General features: G+C 38.1%; 1 protein-coding gene across 2 annotated transcripts; it reads left to right on the top strand.

Moving 5' to 3' along the window:
• The first annotated feature begins 863 nt into the window (after positions 1 to 863).
• On the top strand, positions 864 to 26,041 carry CGRRF1 (cell growth regulator with ring finger domain 1). Of its 2 annotated transcripts, none has more exons than XM_043920724.1 (6): positions 864 to 1,085; positions 15,195 to 15,334; positions 18,072 to 18,249; positions 18,407 to 18,554; positions 24,288 to 24,395; positions 24,622 to 26,041. In XM_043920724.1, the coding sequence occupies exons 1-6, from the start codon at positions 982 to 984 to the stop codon at positions 24,940 to 24,942; spliced, it is 999 nt and encodes a 332-aa protein (XP_043776659.1). In that variant the 5' UTR covers positions 864 to 981; the 3' UTR covers positions 24,943 to 26,041. The 2 variants fall into 2 exon arrangements, with proteins under 2 accessions (XP_043776659.1, XP_043776660.1); XM_043920725.1 differs by lacking the exon at positions 864 to 1,085 and adding an exon at positions 11,723 to 11,960.
• The last annotated feature ends 91 nt before the right edge of the window (positions 26,042 to 26,132 follow it).

Here is a 26,132-nt window from a genome sequence, read left to right as displayed (position 1 = left end):
GCTTCCACTAGGTCCATACCATTTCTGTCCTTTATTTAGCCCATCTTTGCATTAAATGTTCCTTTGGTATCTCTAATTTTCTTTACAAGATCTCTAGTATATATGTGTGTGTGTATCATATATGCAAACATAATATATATTTAAAATTGCTATTAAAGTGAAAATACAAAAGAATTCAAATATTTAATTCTTTTTTTTTTTTTTCAAGTATCTAATTCTAATTTGAGGGGTAAAGGGGGAGGAAAAAGAGAAAGGCATACGGGAAAACTGTTGATTTATTTCTCAGAATCTTGACATCCAATGCTAATTTGCCCCTAGCATTTAATCCAACTTGAAAAGACTGACAAGGCGCCTAAAAAGTGCTTGTGAGCCTCTTTTGGTGTTTTGTACAGAGCCTATTTGTAAGTTTTGAGGACAGAAAACAAGAGTTGGTGTGGGGTTATTTTACTTTGGAGAACTTGAGATGCCGGTTCTCCTCTTCCTGCCACATCTCTCAGATGTAATAGGCAGGATCTCAGGATTTAGGCTCTGTGACGTGGATTTCGGGCTTAATCTCCTCTCTCTGGCATCAGAACACCCTACCTGAGTCTTGGACGGAGTCGGCACCAATATCTATTCCGACTCTGCCGCAGAAAAGCGTGGACCGCTAGGACAAAAAGCCAAAGAATACGCTCGCTGGATATCAAACCCGGGAGCCGGGGGCGGAGCGAGCCTGGGCCCCGCCCCTCGGCAAAGCCAGTAACACGGCACTGGAGCGGGAGGGGCGGGGCGAGCCCTGCCGGCGACCTCGTGATTGGCACGCAGGCTCCCGCTCCCGGCGAGGCTACCCCTAGCTATAGCCTGCCGGAGCGCTAGGCTAGTGCGGATCTACAAAGTTTGTCCGCTCCGGGGCACCGTAGTGCCTTTTACGCTGGCGGAGAGGGCCCGGCTGGACTCGGCTGGGCTGGCCGGCTGGAGCCCGGCTCAGCTTAGGAGATCCTGATGGCTGCGGTGTTTCTCGTAACGCTCTATGAGTACTCGCCGCTTTTCTACATTGCGGTGGTCTTTACCTGCTTCATCGTGACCACCGGCTTGGTGTTGGGATGGTAAGTGTCCCCAGGGCAAAGGGCAAGGGGCGTCTGGGCGGACAGCCAGGGAGATGGGTAGCGGCCGGCTGCAGGGTGACTGCTGGACTGTGGCTGTCGGAGAGCCGGTGCTCAAGGCTCCCACTGGCTCAGGAGGAAAACAAGGTGGACACCGCATCCGCATCACTGCCCTGCATCATCGTCCGATCGCCGTCGCTGCGGGTATCTGGGGATGGTGCAGGATTGAGGTATTTTCCCCAGCTTTGTTTCTAGGTGATAAAGCAGCCAGTAAGGGCTTGGTCTTGGTGTGAGGATAGAGAGGCTGTCCAACAGGTTTCTGTCCGGATTTGGGGCCTACTGTGTGCCCGGAGTGAGCCCGTCATCTGCGGTACAGTCAGTGCTCAGACGTGACAGTAAACCCAGTTGTTCGTTTCACTTCTGACCTGAACTGAGCACTTGCCGTGAGATCTCCCAGGGTAACTTATAACTGAACTCTGCAGCGTTTGAGAATGTAATGGTTTCTACACACATTCCACACCTTTTGAACGGTGAAACTATAAAGACATAATTTTAGAGCTGGGAGAGACCTCAGAGATAAGTTACACTAAAGTATAAGGGCACTTCATCTATTGGAGACTAGGAGAGGAGACTGTTAGCTCATCCGTGAGCTGGAATTAGCTCAGAGATTCTAAAATTTCTCTCTCGAAGAGATGCCATTGTATCATGTTTAGAGTCGTCTTATAATACAGCTAGCTGAAACCATCTTACAGGTCCATCCTTTGAGGAGAGAGACATGAGCTGAATTTTGAAGAGTATTTTGAAAAAGAAACGGAGCTAAACGTGTATAGTAGAGAACAGAAGGCATTTCAGAGATTACATGAGCAGAGGGTCAGAGGAGACATGCTAGTGAATAGAGCAGGCTGTGTAATATGGGTTTTAAAATACCCTTTGAGCATGTATATGTGATTACTTTGGGCTTCCCAGGTGGCTCAGTGGTAAAGAATCCACCTGCCAGTGCAGGAAACGCAGGAGATGTGGGAGATTTGGGAGGAAGATCCCCTGGGATGGGAGATCCCCTGGAGGAAGAAATAGCAACCCACACCAGTGTTCTTGCCTGAAAACTCCCATGGACAGAGGAGCCTGGGGGGCTACAGACTGTGGGGTTACAAAGAGTCGGATACCACTGAGCAACCGAGCCCACACGTGTGATTACTTTAAAGAAGGAACACAAGCTGTTGTCAATTTCTGAAAATATGCCATCTTTAGGAACTAAGTAAAGTTTTTAACGTTTTCACACTGCTTTCCACGCTGTCAGCAGTAGATTATAAAATTCCTTCTTGGTTGGTGCGGGAAGAATAGAACCAATTTTACACAATCTGTTATTCTTGACACATCAGAATTTCTTGCTTTTGTTCATTTCAAGAAAGTTTGTAGTTGGAGTTAGGAAGATGTTGTCTAAGTGAGAAGAGATGTCTAAACACAAGATTTTTATTGGCTATACTGTTACTGTCTTCAAGAGTATAATCTTCCTCCATTAAGAAAAATAAATAACCAGTTGATAATTGCATAATATCCTTAAATTTTAATTGTCAATCAGCCTAGTTATTTTAAAATTAATTTTCAGTTGGCCTGATTCAACTAATTAGAGATTATAGATGTCTATCTTTAGTAATGGGAGGAGGAAAATGAGTAAAGACCTATTGATAGTGATGGTGGCGTCTGTGAGTGAAGGGTAGTTCAGAACCTCGTGCTGGGGTGGTGAAGAGACAGACTTTGGAGTCAGACAGACAGGTTCAAATCCTGGCTCTGCCAAATTTCAGACTTGGTTTGAAAAGTTAATGATTATCTAAACACTCCATTTAAGTATGACTTTTACAAGGATGGAGGCCCAGGTAGTTGTAGAACTTCGAGGAGTCTGAATTAAGCATGCCTGAGGCCACAAAACCATATAAGTGCCAGTCACTTCCATCCTGATTTGGGCCTAACCAGTCATCTTAAGCCTAATCCCGCCATTCTCTCCATATGGGTTAGCTTTGCCCATGTAGATAACCTTATTATTGTTGTTTTTTTAAACTAGTGTTTACAGTGAAGGCCATCTAGAGCTCCTCAAAGTAATTTTCTAATAGTACACCGGGCAGAAGGCGAATGCATTAACCCGCTATGCTTTTTCACTGTGCTTGTCGTTTTCTTTAACCTCCCCCAGTATAACTTCTATTGGTCGTCTGTCTTCTCTGTCACGGTTCTGACCTCAGTACTGCTTTGCATTTCTGTCCCATTGCTTAGTTCCTTTCCCTGTCTTTCATACTGTGTGGGAGTAGAGAAAGAACAGGCGCACCTGACTGTTGGAATCCCAGTACCAGTACCAAGAATAACACAACGGAAAGTATTGAATTTCTGTTTAACTACGTGATGGTTTCTGTGAGCTCTGATACTCAGATTTATCAAGCTCTAGCTATTTTGCCAGGCAATGTGCAGAAAGGAGGCCAGAGTGCCACATACATCCTTAAATAGTTTCAGGTAATTCGTGATCCTGACTCTGCAGCTGCTCTCTGCTTCCTCTTGACTGCAGATTATTAAGCTATTATCCTTCTGTACTTTGCTTGGTGACTGTGGCACAGAACCTCTAAAGACCTTTCTTCTTTGCTAGCTCACTGCTTCCATGAGGCTTTGCCAGTAGGGGAAGGGAGTAGAAGGCTAGAGGAGGACAGAAGGACTTTTTGCTTCCTGTTTGATTCTTTTCCTCCTCTGTCTCACCACAGCCATGGTGCCTCTCTCTGGCCTTAACAGTGGGTCACAGTTTATTGTTTTGTATGCTCTTAGAACTAGCCTTATTATACTCCTCCAAAGATTCAGTACACCTTCCTCAGATCTAAGTCCCAGCTGCACGGAGGTCTTTCCTTCAAATCTCTAAGCAGTAGGAATCCTCTTTGCTCTGTTTTGTGTCCTGGGAGTGATAGTTGCTTCCCACTGTAACTAATTTTGTGATACTCAGCGTCTCCTTTTTGCCTTTTCAGTTCTTCGACATCTGGCTCACAAATTTTTATATTAAATTATCTGTTAAAATGCTGGTGTGGCTTTGGTCTCTTGACTGGACTGATAAATATTAATATATTGATTAAGAATTTGTTACTCAGAATGGGATCCAGGGGGGGGAATCCTTTACGGATAGGATTTGGGTTTGGTCATCTCTTCAGCTCCTTGCCAATGGGAAATAAGAATCTAGTAATCCGTGGTATGGATTGGCATCATGAATAATCAGCTTTGCCTTTATTTTCTTGTGATTAATGATTTCTGGAGCTAAGTGCCTTGGGGGACCAAGTGGCTGAAGTGCATTACCATTATGGCAGCAGTGATACTGCAGAGACTGGGGGAAGGGTGGGATGGTTGCTCGTGGGGCCACTGGAGCACTTACAGAAAGAAAATGACATGTTCATGTCTTTAAACTCTCAGATCAAGTCTTAGTCAGAGAATCAGAGTTTTTATGATGCTAAAGCTCTTTACTTCATGTAGCCACAAAGCTGCACAGTTGTAATTGTGCTGGTATTAGAATTACATAGCCTTGTCAATGTCCTGTTTAGGACACTGACTAGGGAAGAGTCAGAGCCCTGAAACTTGCAATGGCAACATTGCACTTAGAGCTGAGAATCCTGAAACCCCAGTCACTCTGAGTGTGCCTCCCTTGTTGATGGAAGCAGCTTGCTTTCCATGTCTGAGAAAACTAGCCTTCTCTTGCTTGAAGATCCTGTAATACTTCTCTTAGGGCAGCTGCTTTGCAAACAGTGTCTATACTCAAAACCTACCTCTGTAATCTTTTGTTGTTAGGCCCAGATCTCTTCATGTTCCACAGAACAGGGACAAAACCTGACCTAGTTAGAAAGAACCAAGCCTCTAAAAGAATAACAAAAGTTGGCTAATTTGTATTCATGCGAATTTGGGAAGTATGTATGGGAATGAAGTGTAAATAGATTAGGCCAAGGAGGATAGAATGTTAACAATGGATCAAGTTACATTTATTGATCTGGATGTATTCTTAAAAAATTCTGACTTTAAAGTGTTAACTTGTATATGGTTGACTGAAACTTGGACCAAGAGCTGCCCTATATTTAATAAAGCTGAGATGCTAGGACGTTCCTGGCATAATGAAGAGGAAATCTGAAGGCTTAGGAAGATAGGAATATTGGACTGGATTTATTATGTGCCACCTGCACACCTATCCTCTTATGCATCCTTCAGCATGACCTGGAAGACACATTTCACAAAGGCACTAAGGAGAGACTGGTAGCCTTAAAAATCTCCGGTGCCTGTCCACTGCGGGTCTTTTATGATGTGGGAGATGCTGCCGTTCGGGTGGACCTCCTGATCTGAAGTGCAGTGACAACACATAACCACAGGAGTCACCATGGACAGATCCCCTAATGGGCAGTGGAGGACAATGCAGAGAACAATTTGCCCCACAAGGGTCTTTAACAGTGGCTAATGGATTAGAGCGTCCTTAGGAATAAAATAGATAGGTGGCCTCCTAAGTCCTACATCAAGTACACAGAATGAGAAACTCCAGGCTGGAACTAGAAACCTGACTTGTCACAGTGGGGAGTTACAACATTTATGGGGAGTTATGACCTTTGGCCTACTTTTCAAATCTAAGTCAATCCGTAGACCTGGAGCCCCTGCTTGATGGGGAGGTCAGGTCCTCTCCAGGAAGGTCTCTGTCTCCTGAGTACTGCCCCGAGGGCACTGTGAATCTTCCATCAAGTCTCAGAGTCTGTTGTCTCTCAGCTGCAGACATGCTGTCTGTACTCTGCTTTTGATTCTGGAGCTGGGACTTTGCAAAGCTGTTTCCCTTATGCTAGTTTGCTCCCTGTTAGGCTCTGCCAGTTCAGTTCAGTCGCTCAGTTGTAGCCAACTCTTTGTGACCCTGTGGACTGCCGCATGCCAGGCTTCTCTGTCCATCACCAACTCTCAGAGCTTGCTCAAACTCATGTCCATCGAGTCGGTGATGCCATCCTACCATCTCATCCTGGAAAGAGTCTGGAAGGCTGGTAAAGGAGGAAGGAACTTCCTGTTAACCATTTGCTTCCTTTTCCTGGTCTACATTCCTGCAGTACTGGCATCACCCTGGCCTGTGAAGCAGCAGTTTATTTTAGTTTTCAACTTTTCCTCACACCAAGAATCAGGCTTATTGCACTCCTTCAGAAATATCAGTACCAGCTGGCCAGCACTCCTACTACAGAGGTCTGGATCCAGCTCTGGGGGATTCCTTCTCCCAGCTTCTAGTTGTAGTAATCCCCATGCTTCCTTTTGTTTCCTTAGCCTTAGGAAAGATAACTGCTTCTTGCTGGGATACCTCAGTGTGCCCTTCTTGCCTTGTCTGTCCTCCAGTACTTGGTTAATAGTTCTTTATATTAAATTCTTTTCTAAAGTGTTGATGTGGTTTTCTGTCTCCTGCCAACCCTGCCTGATATACTGATCTTGACTATTTCTCATCTCACTTGTCGAATGCAGCAGGTTGTGTGTGTGTGATGAGGTTGGTGATGAGGTACATGCTCAGTCACTTCAATCATACCACCCCACGGACTGTAGTCTGCCAGGCTCCTCTGTCCATGGGATTCTTCAGGCAAGAATACTGGAGTGGGTTGCCATGCCCTCCTCCAAGGGATCTTCCCAACCCAGGGATCAAACCTGTGTCTCCTGCATTGCAGGTGGATTCTTTACCCACTGAGCCATGGTGGAATCCCTCTTAGGAAAAGAATATAACATTATTTTGTATTTGCTTAGGGTACAAGGTATGTGACACTGCTGCTGGGAAGAAATTTCTTGGAACAATTTAGAAGAAAAAATTTTAGAAATGGCATTTTAGACCTTAATAGGGCCTTAAGATAACTTATTCTAACCCTTCTTTTTACAGATAAAAGCACAGAATTTTAGAGATTGAATACCTTGACTCAAATTTGCTCAGAAACAATCCTCTTCCTCTCCAAGGATTTCCCCATGAAAGTTTTTTATTGCTATATCCTGACCCAGTGTCAGAATCCAGCTAGCCAAGTGAGGCCAACTGTTTGAGATGGCAGAGAAGAGAAGCGCCCTCGCCCCCAGTTTAACAGTTGCCTGCGTGTTTTCTCATTGGCTTTGGTACTCAAGTCTGAAGGGATGATAAATTTGTTTACTTTCGGAACTTGAAACTTTCACTTCAAAGTAACTTTTATTCTTGAGGGACTCTGTGAGACTCCAACAAGAAAAGGAGGTCAGTTCTACTGATTCAGCAGCTGACAGGAAGCTTAGGAAGTGTGTACAGGGTAAGACAGTGAATGAGCAATATGAAAAAGCATGGACCAAATTGGAAGTCCCCAGGTTACCACTGTGCTGGAAGTATGAAAGTGCAGCACGCACTTTAGACATGGGAAAAAACGGAATTATTGAAAATTCAAGGAGGGTTAAGTATGAAATTATAACAGTAAAAAGAATGGAAAATTCTCTCCCTCTCTGTCTTTAGAAAGTTCTCTTAATGGAAAAAGGTGGGGGGGCTGGATTTATATAAAAGAGAAAGCAGTAAATGTTAAGAAACATATATTTAGTTATTTAGTTGGCATTCCATTATTAAGAGTTGTCAAAATGACTTTGAGTGGAAAAAGATAAAAATACAATTTAATTGAAGAGAAAATTTGTCAGTTTTATATTTTACTCTTTCTTCTAAAATCATATCAGCCGTGATCTGATAGCAGGCATCAATGTCTTTATTCAGATTTTTGACTAAAAATGTGGAAAAGACCAGATGTAAGGATGGTGGCCAGAGGCACATACATTACTGGGTCTAAATACTAGTGTTTTACAGAACAAATTGTCAGTGCCAATTATGAATTGTTCTATAGCCAGTCTCCAGTGTTTAACCTTATTCTAAATCATTTCTGCATGTTACCTTTGAGTAACTTTGAGTAACAAGATAGAAATATTGGCCCACATCAAATAAGTTTAAACTGTGGAAGTTGTGGAATTTTTGTGCAAAAAGAGCAAATTCATCATGGGTCTTGTATATGAAAAGGTTGAGGATTATTCTAGGCTGAAAGCTTGACATGTGTCATCAATGTGTCAGCTGATGTGACTACATTAAGCATGACGTTTAGGACAAGAGATGTGGTCAGGCTATGATGTCACTCTGACACACAGTGAATTCTACTCACCTTACCCCCTGTTTTCCCCTCAAAGCGTGAGGATATCAGGGGAACTCGGCTGGCAAAGTCAAATAAGGACCCAGAGTCTTGACTAAGCCCTGGCCACTTTAGCTATGCTTAACTGATTCCTCTAAGGGGGTAGGAATATGAAAATGTCTGAGATTGTAATTTAGGAGCAGTGTTAAGACATAATTCATATAAAGCAGTAATGAAAAGTCAAAGAGCAAAAACATCGACCTTAAAGGAAAAGATTAATAGCTTTTATGTTAAAATTAAGAACCCTGTTCATCTAAAGATACCATTATGTATGTGAAGAGGCAAGGTATAGAGGGGCTAAGATATATACAAGTAAAGGACTAATATTCATACCATATAAAGAATTTTCTGTAAACAAGACAAATAAAGACAAACCAATAGAAAAGTAGAGAAAGGATTTGAAAGGGCTTTCCCAAAAGAGGATATCCAAGTAGCAATAGACATAAAAAGTGCTCCATCTCATTAGTCTTCAGGAAAATATAAATTAAAACCATAATTCAGTGCCACCATACACCTACCAGGATGGCCAATAATGTTTTGGCAAGGATATGGAGCATGAGGGGACCTCATTCATTGGTGGTGGTGTGTAAATCTATATGGTTCTATAACCATATAGAACAGTTGTTAACATTATCCACCAAAGTTGAAGCACAGACCTTTTGGCCAAGAAACTCCATTCCTAATAGAAATGCATTTACATATATACATTGAGAACCTGTTATGAAAATATTCATATAAGCATTATTCCTAATGGCCAAGACATGAGAACAACTTAAATGTCCATTAAGAGTAGAATGTGTAAGCCGATCATGGCATATTTTTGCAATAGAATACTATATAGCCACAACAGTGCACTAAGTATAGATACAAAAATGAATCTTCAATGTAATGTGATAAAATAGGAAATAAAAGTATACACAGCATGCTTCCACCTATATAAAAGTTCAAAAACAGATAAACTAAATTATAGTACTTGAAGTCAAGATAGAGAAGGAAGAGGTAGTACATGGGAAGTGACACAGGAGACTTTCTGAGGATATTGTTTGGTTCTTAACTTGAATAACAATTATTTTGTTATTCAAAAAAGTACTTTGTGTACCTTTTTATAGGTATGTTATCCTTTGCAGTAAAAAGATTATGTCAGGTAAAAAGGCTGAATATTGAGCTACATTCATAACAGCAATTTTAAAAGACGTTAAATCTGGGACTGAAAATGTAGACCCAAGATTAAGCATGAAGGAAAGAAATTAAAAATCTAGAGAAAGGAATTTCTTTTAATAATAGATGTACTTTGCCAACTGTTGATGTGATGCTGTGCCACGCAGCCTTGGGGTAGGCATGCTTAAAGAGAAGCAGCATTTACATGTCCAATTATTTGTTTCATTCTGATGTGTATAGGCACAGAGCAGATATGGTATAACCTCCTACAGTATTGATTTATGTAAAGATTTGGAGAAATATTTTTATATTAAAAGCAGATACATTATGAAATATAAAAAGCTTTTCACAAAGGAATATCATGCTCACAATGGGCTGCTTCCAGATATTTCCCTAAAGCTTTGCCTTTTGGGGTTTCTGGCTGTTATACCTTAAAGGATTCTTTCATTGAAATTTTTAGGCACAAGGTTATAAAATACCTGAAATACAGTATTTGAACCTACAGTAGAAATGAACAGGATGAGATCTAAATTCTCGCTTTTACTGCTGGCAATGTATAGTCAGGCAGTGTGGGTAAAGAAAAAAAATGGTGGGACGAGTTAGGGAGAATTAAATAATGAGGAAGGGGCCAGAACTATTGCAAAATTCAGACTTAAATTGAAGAAAGTAGGGAAAACCACTAGACCATTTAGGTATGACCTAAGTCAAATCCCTTATAATTATACAGTGAAAGTGACAAATAGATTCAAGGAATTAGATCTGATAGACAGAGTACCTGAAGAACTATGGATGGAATGGGAGGTGGTGATCAAAACCATCCCCCAAGAAAAAGAAATACAAAAAGGCAAAATGGTTCTCTGAGGAGGGCTTACGAATAGCTGAGAAAAGCAGAGAAGCTAAAGGCAAAGGAGAAAAGGAAAGATATACCCACTTGAATGCAGAGTTCCAAAGAATAGCAAGGAGAGATAAGAAAGTCTTCCTCAGTGATCAATGCAAAGAAATAGAGGAAAATAGAATGGGAAAGACTAGAGATCTCTTCAAGAAAATTAGAGATACCAAGAGAACATTTCATGCAAAATGGGCAAAATAAAGGATAGAAATGGTATGGACCTAACAGAAGCAGAAGATATTAAGAACAGGTGGTGAGAATATACAGAAGAACTATGCAAAAGAGATCTTAATGACCCAGATAACCACAATGGTGTGATCACTCACCTAGAGGCAGACATCCTAGAGTGTGAAGTCAGGTGGGCCTTAGGAACTGGACATGGAACAACGGACAGATTCCAAATTGGGAAGGGAGTACCTTAAGACTGTGTATTGTCCCCCTGCTTATTTAACTTATATGCAGAGTACACCATGCAAAATGCCAGGCTGGGTGAAGCACAAGCTGGAATCAAGCTTGCTGGGAGAAATATCAATAACCTCAGATATGCAGATGACACCACCCTTATGGCGGAAAGTGAAGAGGAACTTGATGAAAGTAAAGAAGAGAGTGAAAAAGCTGGGTAAAACTCAACATTCAAAAAACTAAGATCACATTAAAATAACGGTTCCATGTTGCTTGGTGAAAAAAAAAAAACTAAGATCATGGCATCTGGTTTCATCACTTCATGGCAAATAAATGGGGAAACAATGGAAACAGTGACAGACTTTATTGTTTTGGGCTCCAAAATCACTGCAGATGGTGATTGCAGCCATGAAATTAAAAGACGCTTACTCCTTGGAAGAAAAGCTATGACCAACCTAGACAGCATATTAAAAAGCAGAGACATTACTTTGCTGACAAAGGTTCGCCTAGTTAAGCCTCTGGTTTTTCCAGTAGTCATTTATGGATGTGAGAGTTGGACCATGAAGAAAACTGAGCACCAAAGAATTGGTGCTTTTGAACTGTGGTGTTGGAGAAGACTCTTGAGAGTCCCTTGGACTGCAAGGAGATCCAGCCAGCCCATCCTAAAGAATCAGTCCTGAATATTCATTGGAAGGACTGATGCTGAAGGTGAAACTCCAATACTTTGGGTACCTGATGCGAAGAACTGACTCATTGGAAAAGACCCTGATGCTAGCAAAGATTGAAGGCAGGAGAAGGGGATGACAGAGGATGAGAGATGGTTGGATGGCATCACTGACTCGATGGACATAACTTTGGGTAAACTCCAGGAGTTGGTGATGGACAGGGAGGCCTGGCATGCTGCAGTCCATGGGGTCACGACTGAGTGACTGAACTGAACTGATGCGTAGAGTGTTTCTTTTTTCTTTGCCTTTTTTCGGTCTATAGGATATAGGTAAGAAAGGGAAGGTGTTTTGACTGTCACAGGAAGATTATATCTTGTGTCCTACCACTTCACATGCCTGACTTGACCTCTAAAGGGCACTGGGGCAACAATGAGCAGTGAAGTCAAAAGCTGATTCTGAGGATCAAAGAGAAGTTACTGGATTTGTGTTTTCTCTCTGCCAACCCATAAGTCGACTCCATTATCAAGATTACTGTTGCAAGCACTTCCATAATGCCAAGCCCTGTTATAAACGTTTACAGGTGATGAAACAGTTACATAGAGTTGGAATGATTGCTTAAGGACACATGGCTGTTAAATATCTTGTTCCTGACTTTAGAAGGAAAGCAGTTTTTAATTAAGTACGTTGTTAGCTCTACTTTTTATTGCCACCGTTTATCAGGTTAAGTTCTTTTTCCACATTTCTAGTTTCCTGATGGTGTTTATTGGACTAGACATTGGATTTTAGCAAGCACTTTTTCTGCATGTATTGAGTGTATTTTCTGTATTGAGAAGATTGTATGGTTTTCATTTTTTAGCTTGTTAATATAGTGTATTATATTATATTTCTAATGTAATGTTAAGCCAGTCTTGCATTCTTGAGATAAACCTTGCATTCTTGAATATTAACCTTCTTATATACTGTTGGATTTAATTTGCTAAAATTTTGTTAAGAATTTTTGTATTTATGTTCCCGAGAGATGTTTGTTTGCAGTTTTCTTGTGTTGTGTCTTCCCTCCCTCTGCAGACTTCAGTTATGTGATATTAGATATCTTGAACTTGTCCCTCAGCTCGCTGACATTTTGGTTTTTTGTTCAGCCTTTTTTCCTTTGTGTTTTATGTTGGATACCTTCTGTTGCTATATCTTCAAATTTACTAATCTTTTGTCCTGTGATATCTGTGGTTGTTGTTTAGTCGCTAAGCTGTGTCTGACTCTTTGTGACCCCAGGGACTGTAGCCTGCCAGGCTCCTCTGTCCATGGGATTTCCCAGGCAAGAATACTGGAGTGGGTTGCCATTTCCTTCTCTCGGTATCTTCCTGAACCAGGGATCGAACCCGTGTCTTTTGCATTGGCAGGTGGATTCTTTACCACTAGCCCCCTGGGATGTCTGCTGCTAATCCCATGCAGTGTATTTTTCATTTTCAGAGATGGACTGGAGTCTTTTCTGTATCATCCTTGTCTCTATACTGTAGCATAATCTTTACTTATTTTCTTGACACATGGAGTATGGTGATAACAATTATTTTGATATCCTTGTCTACTCATCCTAGTATCTATCCCACCCCTGGGATCTATTAATACTAATCCCAGTATCTATACCACCCCTGGGATCTATTAATACTAATCCCAATATCTGTTCCATCCCTGGGATTTATTAATACTAATCCCAGTATCTATACCACCCCTGGGATCTATTCATTAGTTTCTCTGCTCATTCTGGGTCATATTTTCCTGCTTCTTTGCATGCCTGTGAAGTTTTATTAGATGCTAAGCATAGTAAATTTTAGCTTAGTGGGTGTTGGATATTTTGTATTCATATAAATATTCTTGAACTTTGTTTTGGGATTTAGTTAACTTACCTGGAATGCTTTGATCTGTTAGAGACTTGCTTTTTAGTTCTTTAAGACAGGAATAGAACAGCCTTATCCAACGTTCTATAAAATTAAAATCATCTGAATGAAATTTGTTAATTTCATTTTGTTCCATTTGTTAATTTTACTGGCTTTCTCTTAGCATTAGAGTTATGATTTTGAAATTTTAGTTTGCAGCCTGGATTTTAGTGGAAGTCCTCTGTCCCCTTCCTTTGTCCTCATCCTTGCTGTTTAACCAGATTCCAAGAGCCCCTCAGAAAGGACTAGGTCTTACAATGACAATTCCTTTCCATATTGATATTGCCCTAACCCAGTTCCTGGATTCAAGGTGTGAACCTGGCTCTCGCCTTTGTCTTGAGTGGACAACCTGTAAGGCCCTCTATCTGTGAGAAGGCTTAGTTGCCACTGCCTGCTGCCAGACTCAGAACATGTCAAACCATGGTATCAGTCCTACTCATTGTTTTTTTTTTCTTTTCAGATCCATTAGGGTTAGGGTTAGGGTTTAGGGTTAGGGTTAGGGTTAAATAAAGATCCATCTTTTAACTCAGCTATGACTCTTTTTTTATTAAAACTTATTAATTAACATTTTCAAACATACCGAAAACTTAAAAGAATACAGAGTGAACACACATATGCCCATCACTTAGGTTCTACAATCAACATTTTATTATGTCTTTATTACATGTGTATCTATCCATCCATTCCTCTATCTACCCATCGGTTCATGTTAATTTCTTGAAACTTCAAAGTAAGTTTGTACTCTTCATCTGTAAGTGTTAAAGCATTGCATATTGCTATCTAGAGTTGAATATTTGTTTTCATTTGTAGTTCTTTTATTTTCTTTTGGAGTAATATTTATATACAGTGAAATGTACAAATCTTAAGTGTTATCAAACATATGTATGCAACTCAAACCTCAACCAAGATATATGACATTACCATCACCAGATAAAGTTTCCTCACGCCCTTTCCCAGTCAGTTCATACTCCTACCCCATAGAAGCAGCCACTGTTCTGTTTTTTATTTCTACCATAAATTAGTTTTTCCTACTGTAGGGTTTCTTATTATGAAGTCATAGAGCATGTCCTTTTTTTATGTAAGGCTTCTTTAGCACAGTATGTTGTTTTTGAGAATTATCCACATGGTTGTTTCCTTTTCCTTGTTGAGTGTAGTATTGCTTTGTTTAAACAGTGAGGAAACCACTATTTGTTTACTCATTTCGGTGGGCTCCTTTTGATTTTTCTTTTTCTTAATCTGTCACTGCTAAGTGTTTGGAGAGAAAACAGTGTATTAAAGTAACTATGCTATCTTAAACTAAAGTCCCCTGGTTTAACTAATGTGTTTTCATTTTTAGTTGTTTTATTTAAACTGAGTAAACTTATCTTCTTTCTACCATTATATGGAATTGAATTTATGCATTCCATTTTCCCTCTAAGTTTGTTCTTTATCACATTTTTACATGAAATTTAAAAATAGAGAATATGTTGTATTAATGAAGGGCTATATTTAGTGTTTAAAATTCTTTTGTCCCTAAAATAATATCAAATAGTCTACATATTAAACATATATTTACTTTTTATATCATTTAGAAATACAGTAATTCTATCGTGTTTTTGCTATTGTATTAGGTACATTTTGGTTATAATCATGGAACTCCTTTGTAATGAACAATAATTAACAATAGAAATCTTTGGTTTCAAGAGTATGTTGATTCAGCCAGGTGAACAATATATTCCAATTCTATGGGATAGCTAATCTCTCTTAATTTTGGATTACTTCTTCAATATAATGTAAATTTTCTGATACTTAGGTTAAAAGGAGTAACTAACAAAATACTTTACATATCACAGAAAGTTTCAGTATTTGTTAAAATTATGCTTTATTTTATTTTTACCTTTCTTCAGGTTTGGTTGGGATGTTCCAGTAATTCTGAGAAATTCAGAAGAGACCCAGTTCAACACAAGAGTTTTCAAAAAGCAAATGAGACAAGTCAAGAATCCTTTTGGCTTAGAGATCACCAACCCATCTTCAGCTTCAATTACAAGTTGGTGGCTATTTTCCAAAGATTTTTCTCTCTTTCTGTGGCCCTTTCCTAGCCCTTTAATTTTCTTTCTCTATTGCTTTCTCTTGCTCAGACCTGACAAACATTTGTTGAGCACCTGTTCTGTTCTAGGAGCTATGCTGCATACCTGAGACACGACGACCAGTAATTCACAAGTCTTGCTCCTAAGGAGCTTATAAACTAGTAAATAAAGGCACTTATGTGAGAAGAATAAAGTGTCACAGGAGTTAATAAGAGAAGTCTTATTAGGACGCTGTGCCATTTTCATTGGTCTTTGGTGTAGAGAGAAAAGCAAAGCAATGTAGTAGAAGTAGAGCTAATTAAGGTTGCTACCCCTTGAAGAACAACCATCTTTTCATCTGAAATTCTGGTATTTTGATATTAAATGGTAACAATACATGGTAGTTGTTTGTTTCTATACTTATATATATATATAAGTTGTCTGCAAGATTATCTAGGAAACACTGGAGTAAAAGAAGGAAAGGGTTAAGTTTCAGGAGGTGTAGGCAGGAAAAGCTTCATAAAGAGGAATGTTCTGTCTGTCTCTTTTTTTTTTTCTTCCCCCACCCACCCTCTTTTTTTTTTTTCTTAATAGAGTAGAGTCTTGAGATGAGTAGGTGTTTATTTTGGGAGGTTGGGAAAACTTCTAGGCAGAAGGAGAAGCATGGGCACAGCACTGAGATATAAGTAGAAAAATACATCAGAGAATTAGTAAGTAGTTTGTTGGGCTTTCCTGATGGCTCAGACCACAAAGAATCTGCCTGCAGTGAGGGAGACCTGGGTTCAATCCTTGGGTTGGGAAGATCCCCTGGAGACGAGAATGGCAACCCACTCCAGTATTCTTGCCTGGAGAATTCCATGGACAGAGGAGCCTGGCCGGCTACAGTCCATGGGGTCATAAAGAGTCAGTAGTATATACAGATATTATGATATGACTCAATTCTTTTTTAAGAGTCATAGTACTTCATTATAAAGTGTTCCATATTTTATTCATTTAATCTCTTTTGATATTTGTGTGGCTTTCAGCATTTTTATATGACCAGAACTCTAAACATACATCTTTTCACATTTTTGCTAATAATACATTAAGAAATTCTTTTCTAGGTTCCATTTTTTTCCTTTTTCTACTTTTTTTTTATATGCCTTTTCTGTTTTTTCCTCTCCTATCTACTTCCAGATTTTTTTTCTTGCTTCATGTAGTGTGGTTCTTAGGTGAAACAGGGGAAAGTATGTGTGATTTTAATATATGTATATAATTTGTATTAATGGAATGTTTTTCTTCAGCTACTTAATAGCTAGTTGAAAAACATAGCTAATTAAATTTTCTATTCTTGAATTAATACCTGATGTTTGGAATTATATAAAAATTTGAAATCAAATTCTGTTCCAGTTACCTATGTGAAATTCCTTCCAGTCAAGATTTTTGCTTAACTCTGATTAGAAATTGCTCTGCATTTCTGCTAGTGTACACATTCAGAGTCCAAGCCTCTGTGTACATACTACTAACCTGAGAAGAAAAGTGAAAAACTCGGTCAGTTTTTGATGTCCTCTCGAGCATCTGCTTGTGTCTATGTAGCTCCTTCTCCAAGAAGATTGCCCTTTAAGAAATAGATAGTGCATCAATAAAAATTCCTATTTGTAAACAACAGAAGTGATTCCAATAAAAGGACATTGAATAGTTTACAGAATTGCTGGTAGGTTTGGAGAGCCAGAATCAGATACCAAGGCTGTTCAGCCAGGAACAATGACCAAAACCATGCCCTTTTGCTCTGGTGAGTACGCCGTGGCCACTGAGCACTAGCCGTTGCAGCTTGCACTGTCAACAGTATGAAAAGTGAATGTCGCTGCCCTTGAACTTGATATTGCTACAGCTGCCATGGGCAAGGGGAAAAAAACCATACAGCTGGCCTACAGTCCTATGTAAGTGTTAATAGGTAAAACTACATAAGATAATTGTATGTGCATAAAGCAATTACCCTCCAATTAAAAAAATTTAAATTTAGAAAAGATAATTGTATGTTCACTTATAACTTGTATATCTACATAATCAGATTTACTTAAATTATAATACCTTTTATTATGCTGAAAGCAAATAAGTGAGGGCAATAAGCAAATGGCTGAGGGCATCACTGTCAGACCCTCCATGTTTTGGAATCTCCACTCTTTCCTCAGGATATTTTGCATATTACATGGGACATAAACTGGATGACAAGAGTATATTAGTGTTGTCACTGAATATGTTCATATTAATACGGCTGCATTTCATTTTAATGTTTTTTCTTTTCCACTGATCATCTTGTGGCTCCCATGGGTTGTATACCTGCACTTTGGGAGGCAGCTCTATTAGTTCTTGTAGTGAGGATTATATATGTTGTTAGAGCGGTAGGTTATCAATAGTGAACTGTATCTCAGTTTTTTAAATCTGTGGGCAGAGTCTTGAAGTCACCAAAAAAATATTATAACTTCCAAGGCTAAGTATGAAATAATGTAACAGAGTTTACTGAGAGCGCTTCAAAACCGTGTAGACATTGAAGTTTTTATATCTTTTGTTTCAGAGACCATTTCCTTCATTTATAGACAGATACCCTTTAATGAGCTCCTTTAACTGCCATCAGCCTGGCCAGCATCCAAAAGGAAGCTTTTGTTACTCGCTGTGTATAATTGTAATAGAAATTACATTAGGTAATTTTCTTCTCTTTGTCTCGTTTGTTTTCTACAGCTGGCATAACTTTGACAACAGATTGCCTTGAAGATAGCCTCCTTACATGCTACTGGGGGTGCAGTGTTCAAAAATTATATGAAGCTCTGCAGAAGCATTTTTATTGCTTCCGAATAAGCACTCCGCGAGCATTAGAAGATGCTCTGTATAGTGAATATCTCTATCAAGAGCAGTATTTGTATCCTTTTATTTGATACATCCATTAGCACATGAAAATTTTAGACTTTCGACTTTCTATGAATAAAATTGTGTTGCTAAGTTATTGTTTACTCCTTTTGGTATATTGTCGTATTTTTTGGTTATAGTGGCAGTTTAACCTTTACATCTTCAAAAAGCATTAAAAAGGACAGCAAAGAAGAAATATATTGCCAGTTACCAAGAGACACTAAAATTGAAGACTTTGGTACAGTGCCGAGATCTCGCTATCCTTTGGTAGCGCTGTTGACCCTAGCCGATAAGGATGACCGAGAAATTTATGACATTGTAAGTAATTTTAAAATTCTGGAAGCATTACTTTTAAGTGATTTGATTGATCGGTCTTAATTATTTGGTGAAATAGAAAAAGATTTAATTTCTGCGGCCTGGACACATTTTTCTTGGAAAATGAATGTATGGGAAGTACTCCTGTAAGAGTTTTTTTATGTGTATTGCTTCTTCAGAGTGTGACTTGTGGTTTCCCATATGGGTTGCAAGAATATGATTATATTTAGAAAATAAAAGACAGAGTTGAATTATGTTAATTTCCTTATTCTGTATTCTGTGGTGTTTGCCACATAGAAGTCTGTTAGGGAGCATGTTTATTCCTGGCATTACAATAACTATTGTAATGATCAGAAGTGCTCAATTTTAAGACAGTATCCACTCTCTTCTTTGCGTGCTTGCAGTCATCTTGCTTCCATCACAGCCCCTGTTGCACCTACATCTTATATGTCTTTGGTCCCTATATTTTCAGTAATTATTGTAATCTTTTCTCATTATTTGCTGTTTCTTTAGTCCAGTAGTTTATCCCAATTAGGCAGATAAAAGCGCGTTAAGAGATCTAAAAGGCCCTGAGCCTGACATTCCTCTAAGTACAGTAGAAGCTTATGCATGAAATAAACTTTTGGTAAAATCCTCTCATGATAAGAATGCCTTTATAACCAATTTGCTACTTTACTGAAGTGCTTGAAAGAGATATAATGATTAGTAAAGATATGTTACCATGTCTTTATTATGACACTTTGTAATATACAAAGTACATTCGCCACCAGTAACTTATTTATTCCTTATACAACTCCCTTGTATGTTAGGGCAAATATCCTTCTTATAAACACTGAAAGAGTTTTAAGAAAAATCCCAGCCATTCACAAAACAAGAGATAGAACCAGGGCTTGATTTTGAGCCTTTGTAGTACTGTGCCAGCATTGTTTTTAACAGGATTATCTCCACGAAACAAGCATGCATTGAGCTTTGGAAGGTGCAGACCCTAACTCAGAGATCTAGACCCTGCTCAGTGCAGTAATGCCTCTGTAGTTTTCCTTTGTCTTTTTTTTTTTGAAGGGGGATGTTAATTTGAAGTTCCACTGAGCTGAAGTCAGTTTGTTTTTTCCAAATAAAAGTCGTACTAACCAGTTTATTTCCAGGAGCTAACAGTACCTAGAAGTCAATAGGTACTCAGTAAATTTGTTAAGTGAAAAAAAAAAAGTCATACCAATCAATGTTAGCGAGCCACTTAGAGCCCCATAGCTAAGCTCCTGGATAGTCTACAGGAGAGCTCTAGTCTCTGTCTCCCTTCGCGCTCCTGTGGCCCTCCTCTCTTTTCCACTGAAGGAAATAAAATGTGCTGAGTTGGGCATTTCGTATTTCCAGCCTTTCCGTCCTTTACCCCGCCTACCTGGGCAAGATAGCCCTTCTCTCTCCACCATGTCCCCCCCCAACCCCCGCCATCTCTTCTAAGCTCCCCCATTTCTTTCACCCGAAACAGAAAGGGTCACACCTGTCACCTTTTTCTCAGCTTCCCCTGTGGTTCCTTTCCCCCACACTGCTGCAGCTCTTTGTCAGCTTGAATTCTCAGACTCTTCCTATTTTCTAATTTGCTTCCTCCATCTAAACAGAGGAGTGTGTGTGTGTGTGTGTGTGTGTGTGTGTGTGGTAAAATACTTATAACATAAAATTGACCATTTTAACCACTTCTCAGTGTAAAGTTCAGTGGCATTGTAGATGGGGAAAGATTTGCTCTCACACCCCTGATCCAACTGGAGTGAAGTCTCCTGGCCCAGTAGTGCTTGGGGGAGGCTTATTCCCACAGGGCAGCCTAGGCACGTGGCTCTACGGGTCAGCCGTCCTGTTCTCTCCTTCTTTGTACCTCCCTGCCTGGGTCCTTCTCTGGGTCTCCTGTTCTTATCAGCAGGCTCCCTCGTTTCCTTCCTGTTAATCCTAGCTTCTCCATCTCTTATCTCTCAGATAGGGCCTAATATTGGAACTGAAGTCTATTAGTATATTTTGTATTCATGTTCTCTGTTCTTAATTTTTTTGTTGTTGTTGTTATTAATTTTAAAAGCAAACTGGGCATTTGGTTTTTCAATATTTTATCTGGAGTCAGAGATTCTAAATCTAAAAAAAAAAAAATTAAACTCTCTCATTCCTATTGTAACTCCTATTGTAAATTATATTCAGATCCTGTAATTAGGAGCTAGTTTGTTATTTTAGCTAGATAAGGAAAGTGAAGACTGTCATTGCAAGATTTTAACTTAAATTTTTTTTCACTTTAACTAAATTATGCTAGTTTCTTTTTTGTATTACTCAAATAATGTATGTTTGTGGAAGGAAATAGAAAATCTAGAGAGGTCAAAAGGAAAAAAAGGAAAATCATCGGTATTCTGTCACACAAAGACAGTAACTGTATTTGTCTGTATCTTTCTAGACCTTTATATATGTAATTTCGAGACAAAAATGGGATCAAATTGTCCATTTTATTTTGGGGTCTGCTTTCATTTAATATGTTTTGTACATTTTTTCCATATCAAATGTATATCTATAACTACATATATATTCATAACTAGCATGATAGTAGCTTCAGAGGCTTTTGATGTTAAATTAAATGGCAGGATTGTTAGTAATAGGTGATAGCATTACTGTCTTCTACCAAAATACAATCCTGTTATTTTGATGTAATATTAAAAGTCTCTGAAGTCATTGCCAAATCAATACATCCTTATGAGGCTATAAAGAATATTGTGTGTTTACAGCCATTGTTTTTTAAACTTTCTATATGCATATAATTTCAGAAACTTGCCAAAATAAAAATGTAAAAGAACACCCATATACCCTTTACCCAGATCTAATTGTTAACATTTGCCCTATTTTCATTATTTGCCCATATGTATGTGTATATATGGGCTTCCATGGTGGCTCAGTGGTAAAACGTCCACCTACCAATGCAGGAGATGCAGGTTTGATCCCTGGGTTGGGAAGATCTGCTGGAGAAGGAAATGGCAACCCACTCCAGTATTCTTGCCTGGGAAGTCCCATGATCAGAGGAGCCTGGCGGGCTAGAGGCCATAAGGTTGCAGAATAGTCAGACATGACTTGGTGGCGAAGAACAACAAAAAACAACATGTATGTGTATGTATATATATATTTTAATGAATTGAGAATAAGTTGTATACAGGATGATTTTTTACATCCAAGTACTTCAGTGTATATTTCCTAATAATAGGTATCTTCTCTTAAGTAACTATGATGTAGTTATCTACTTTATAAATCTAACATTTATACAATATTTTATCCAACCTATTACCTGCATTCCAATTTGTCAGCCTATCTAACAGTATTGTTTACAACATGTCTTTTCCCTACAGTACATATTGTAGTTTAGAGTCAGAAATTATATTTGTCATGTATTTTTAACCTCCTTTAATCTGAAACATTTCCATAACCTTTTTTTGGTCTTTTATGACATTAGTATTTTTGAGGCATACAGTCACATGTACACACTGTTTTCATAAAACAGGACATTCCTCATTTTGTCTGATGTTTCATCATGATTAGATTGAAGTTAAGCATTTTCAGCCAGTGCACCAGGCAGGTGATAATGTTTAGTTTTCAGAACATCGCCTATAGAAGAATGGGACGTTCTTTTCCCTCATTGGCGATGTTAATTTCGATCTCTCAGTCAAGGTATTATCTAATTTCCCATTGTTTCCTTTTTTTTCCTCCCTCCCTTGCAAATAATAGTCAGTGTGTGAAAAGGCACTTTAAGACCATACAAATATCTTGTTCTTTATCAAAATCTCCCCTTGTATTTAATATCCATTAATGATTCTTGTCAGAGTTCATCTTTACCATGATGGTTGCAAAATAATTATTTTCTAACTTCAGCCCTGCATTCAGCCCTCTGCCTTCTATTACAAGCAAGAGACCTCTGATTTATCTCTTTAATTATCTATTTGTTATCTCACAGCTTCATAAATTCCTTTTCCTCCCAGTGGTTTATAATTCATTACTGAATTTGATTATTTAAGTCCTCAAACTTACCTTATTTCCTTTCCTTATTTCCTGCCCCAAACTGAGGATTTATTGTCAAAAACAGTGTCCATAAATTCCTCGGATTAGTTCTCTCAAAAGTAAAAAAACTGTGTAAAGAGGTATACTCAGATGATGCTTTCATCCCCAAGTTCATTGTTTTCTGGCTTGTCCTTCCTATGTTTCTTATTCTAATGGTAAGAAAATACAAATATCTCTCTATTCTCATTTCCCCTTCTTTCTTATACAAAAAGTAGGAAACACTTTACACTACGCATGTTCTCACTTTTTTTATTTTATATCTCCTGGAAATCACTCCAGATCAGTTCATAGAGATCTTCCTCTTTTTTTTTTTTTAAACAGCTGCCTAGCACTCTATTGTATGTAGGGTATACATGTATTAATGCCATAGCTATTCAACCAATCTCCTGTGGTTGGACATTCAGGTGGTTTCCAGTATTCTGTAATAACAAATAATCTTGCACTGGATAACTTGTGTGTCTGTAGTTTAATATTGGTGAGGTTATGTGGTTGAAGGCTAAGTAAATATGGGTCATTTTGTTACCTACTGCCAAATTCCCCTCCATTGGAGTTGTTCCTTTGGAATTGTATCTTTTTTTTTTTTTAACACATTTCGTCCAGCAGTATATGAGAGTGATGGTTTCTCCATAGAGTGTACTGATAAGCTACTCAATTTTTGTTAATCTGATGAGCAAGAAATGATATCTCAGTGAAGTTTCAATTTGCATTTATCATATTGTAAGTGAACATCTTTTAATATGGCTAAGGACCATGTTTTATCTTTCTGTAAATTATCTGTTCATATCTTTGCCCTATTTCTGTATAGAATTTTTATTCACTTTTTCTTCAATTTTTAAAAAGTTCTTTATAAGTTAAGGATAGTAACTTATGTCTGTGATATACATTGTGAATATGTATTTCAGCTTGTCATATGTCCTTTGACTTTACTTATAGTGTTTTTTGTCATGCAAATTTTATATTTTTATGTAGTTAGATTTGTCATATTTATCTGCCTCTAGGTTGGAGTCATAGAAAGTCTTTTTCTACACTGAAACTAAAAAGAAATTCATGTTTTTCCCTAGTACTTGTATAGTTTCATTTTTTACAATTATGAGTCTAATTTTGTTTTCCCAAACAGCTATCCAGTTGCCCCAGTACTTTTTATTATTACAAAGACTCTCTTTGTTTAGTTATTTGAAATGTAACCTTTATATTTGCATATATGGTTAAGTCAGTTTGTGTACTGTTTATTCTGTTCCATCCAGCTATCTGTTCATGTGCCAGTACCACACTGTTTTAATTTTAGAGGCTTTGTAGTGTGCTTTAAAATTTTAGTAGCTTTGTAGTATGTTTTAACATCTGACTGAACTTAGTCCCTCTCATAGCTTTCTTTCCAGTATTTTCCCAGCTCTTATGTTTTATTTTAATTGTAGAGTCAACTCATGTAGCTATATGAAAAACTAATTGCTATTTTTGTTGGGATGACATTAAATTTGTGAATTTGAGGATAAGTAAAATAACTCTGGCAAAATATATATAACTGGGTTCTTTTTAGTGACTGTGATTTAAGGAAATTATAATAGGTTTTCTAATTTATCAACCTCTTATTTTTATTTGAGAAATATTTTTCACATATCTGTGAAAAAAATATAAGGAAATCACATACTGACTGGTGTTCAATTTCTGTTTTAGATTTCCATGGTGTCAGTAATTCATATTCCTGATAAGACTTATAAACTCTCCTGTAGGATATTATATCAATATTTACTCCTAGCTCAAGGTCAATTTCATGATCTTAAGGTAAGTTGTACCCTCTATCTTATTTTTGTCTTTTCTGTTTACAGAGTTTCAGAGAATGACTATTTATAAACAGATAATAATATTTTCAGTTACTTATCATAGAAGTTAACTTTTATTTACTATTGGATTTGCTAGTTCATACGTTTTTAGCAGCTCTTATAACCCCTGTATTTGAAGCATAATTGTCATTTGTAATTATCTTTACATTTGTTTCTTTGATTTTCAGCAACTTTTCATGTCTGCAAATAATAATTCCACTCCCTCCAGCAATTCTTCTCCAGAAGAAAAAAACACAGACCGAAGTTTGCTAGAAAAGGCAGGACTATCTGAAAGTGAAGTGGAGCCTCCAGAAGAGAATAGCAAGGACTGTGTGGTTTGCCAGAATGGGCCTGTGAACTGGGTGCTCTTGCCTTGTAGACACACGTGCTTGTGTGATGGCTGTGTTAAGTATTTTCAACAGTGCCCAATGTGCAGGCAATTCGTTCAGGAATCTTTTGCACTTTGCAGTCAAAAAGAGCAAGACAAAGACAAACTGAAAAGTCTCTGAGGATGTTGTAACAACTGAAAAGTACTTCCCACTGAAGATGCAAGCTTTGTCTTCTTGGAATTAACCATAACATGGAATCTACAGTGTTAACCGTCAGTGAAAATTCTATTTTAACTTCATATTTGTACAATACATGGATTTTGAAAATTAATTATTCCTTGCTGTTCAGCATGGCAAATACTGAAATTCCACTCTGTGTCAATGCATAAAGACCCATTCAACCTCTTGTGAAGAACACAAACATTTGGCCTTTTATCAGCTAGAGGATTTCATGTAATATCAATTAGAAAAATTCTGAAAAGCAATCCACCTAAAATTTGAGCAAGTAAAAGTCTTAAGATTTCAGAATGTTTTTTCTTTGACTTAATCTGGAGTGCAATTGGGTAAAAGCTGAATTCTTAAAATAATTGTATGTTTCTTAGTTTACAAAGGAGTTGGAAAGGGCTTCTAACTCTAAATCCTTTCCTGAAATATCAGTTTTTATAAATACCAATCTGTTTTGGTTTCTCATTTTCCTTCTAATCATAGTCACACAAACATATCTTAATTTTTAAATATAGCTTCTTAAATTATAAATGCAAGAAATAATTCTTGACTGTTCTCAGTGTATCATAGATTTAAATGATACGCATTTATAGGAAGCGGATATATAAAACATGGATAATAAAATTTCTTGGATAATTAAATTTATTGTCAAATATGATTAGATTAGCAGGATGTGACCTACTAGGGAAGATCTGTGAGACTCTCAATACCTTACCTTAGATTTCCTCCTGCATAAAGAATCCATCCAAAACTGGAGAGGTTTCAGAGCCAGAAAAATCACTAAAAGAAACAAACCATTTTTTTCTAGTGTATGTGTGTTTTTTTTTTAATGCCAAATTAACCCCATGTCCTTCTGAATATTAAATCGCTTTGTTTATCCCATGTTACATCCTCTTAGGAGTTGAGGAACCTGGTAGTCAAAAAAAGCCCCATTCCCCACTTTTCCCAAGATGATTAAGAAGAATAAAGTAAATCAGAGCTTCCTGTTTCTTCAATGGAAATTACCTTTAATTCACTAAGAAATTATATCATGGCAAATAAACTGTGACATGCAGGGAGATTTCCAAGGCTTATTTTGTCCTGTTTGTATTAAAAATTATGCCTTATCTTTCTATCATTGTGTTTATATAATATTATTTTATTCC

The sequence above is a fragment of the Cervus elaphus genome, chromosome 12, assembly GCF_910594005.1.
Source record: "Cervus elaphus chromosome 12, mCerEla1.1, whole genome shotgun sequence".
Lineage (NCBI taxonomy): Eukaryota > Metazoa > Chordata > Mammalia > Artiodactyla > Cervidae > Cervus > Cervus elaphus.
Note: the sequence above shows the minus strand (reverse complement) of the source record. Positions and strands in the feature narration are given on the sequence as shown.

Bases quoted from the DNA above. Each gene is read 5' to 3' on its own strand.
- CGRRF1 (XM_043920724.1), top strand. From the start codon at position 982: ATGGCTGCGGTGTTTCTCGTAACGCTCTATGAGTACTCGCCGCTTTTC. The intron at 1,086-15,194 runs GTAAGTGTCCCC...ACCTTTCTTCAG, and splicing joins ACCGGCTTGGTGTTGGGATG to GTTTGGTTGGGATGTTCCAG. The intron at 18,250-18,406 runs GTATCCTTTTAT...ATCTTCAAAAAG, and splicing joins CTCTATCAAGAGCAGTATTT to CATTAAAAAGGACAGCAAAG.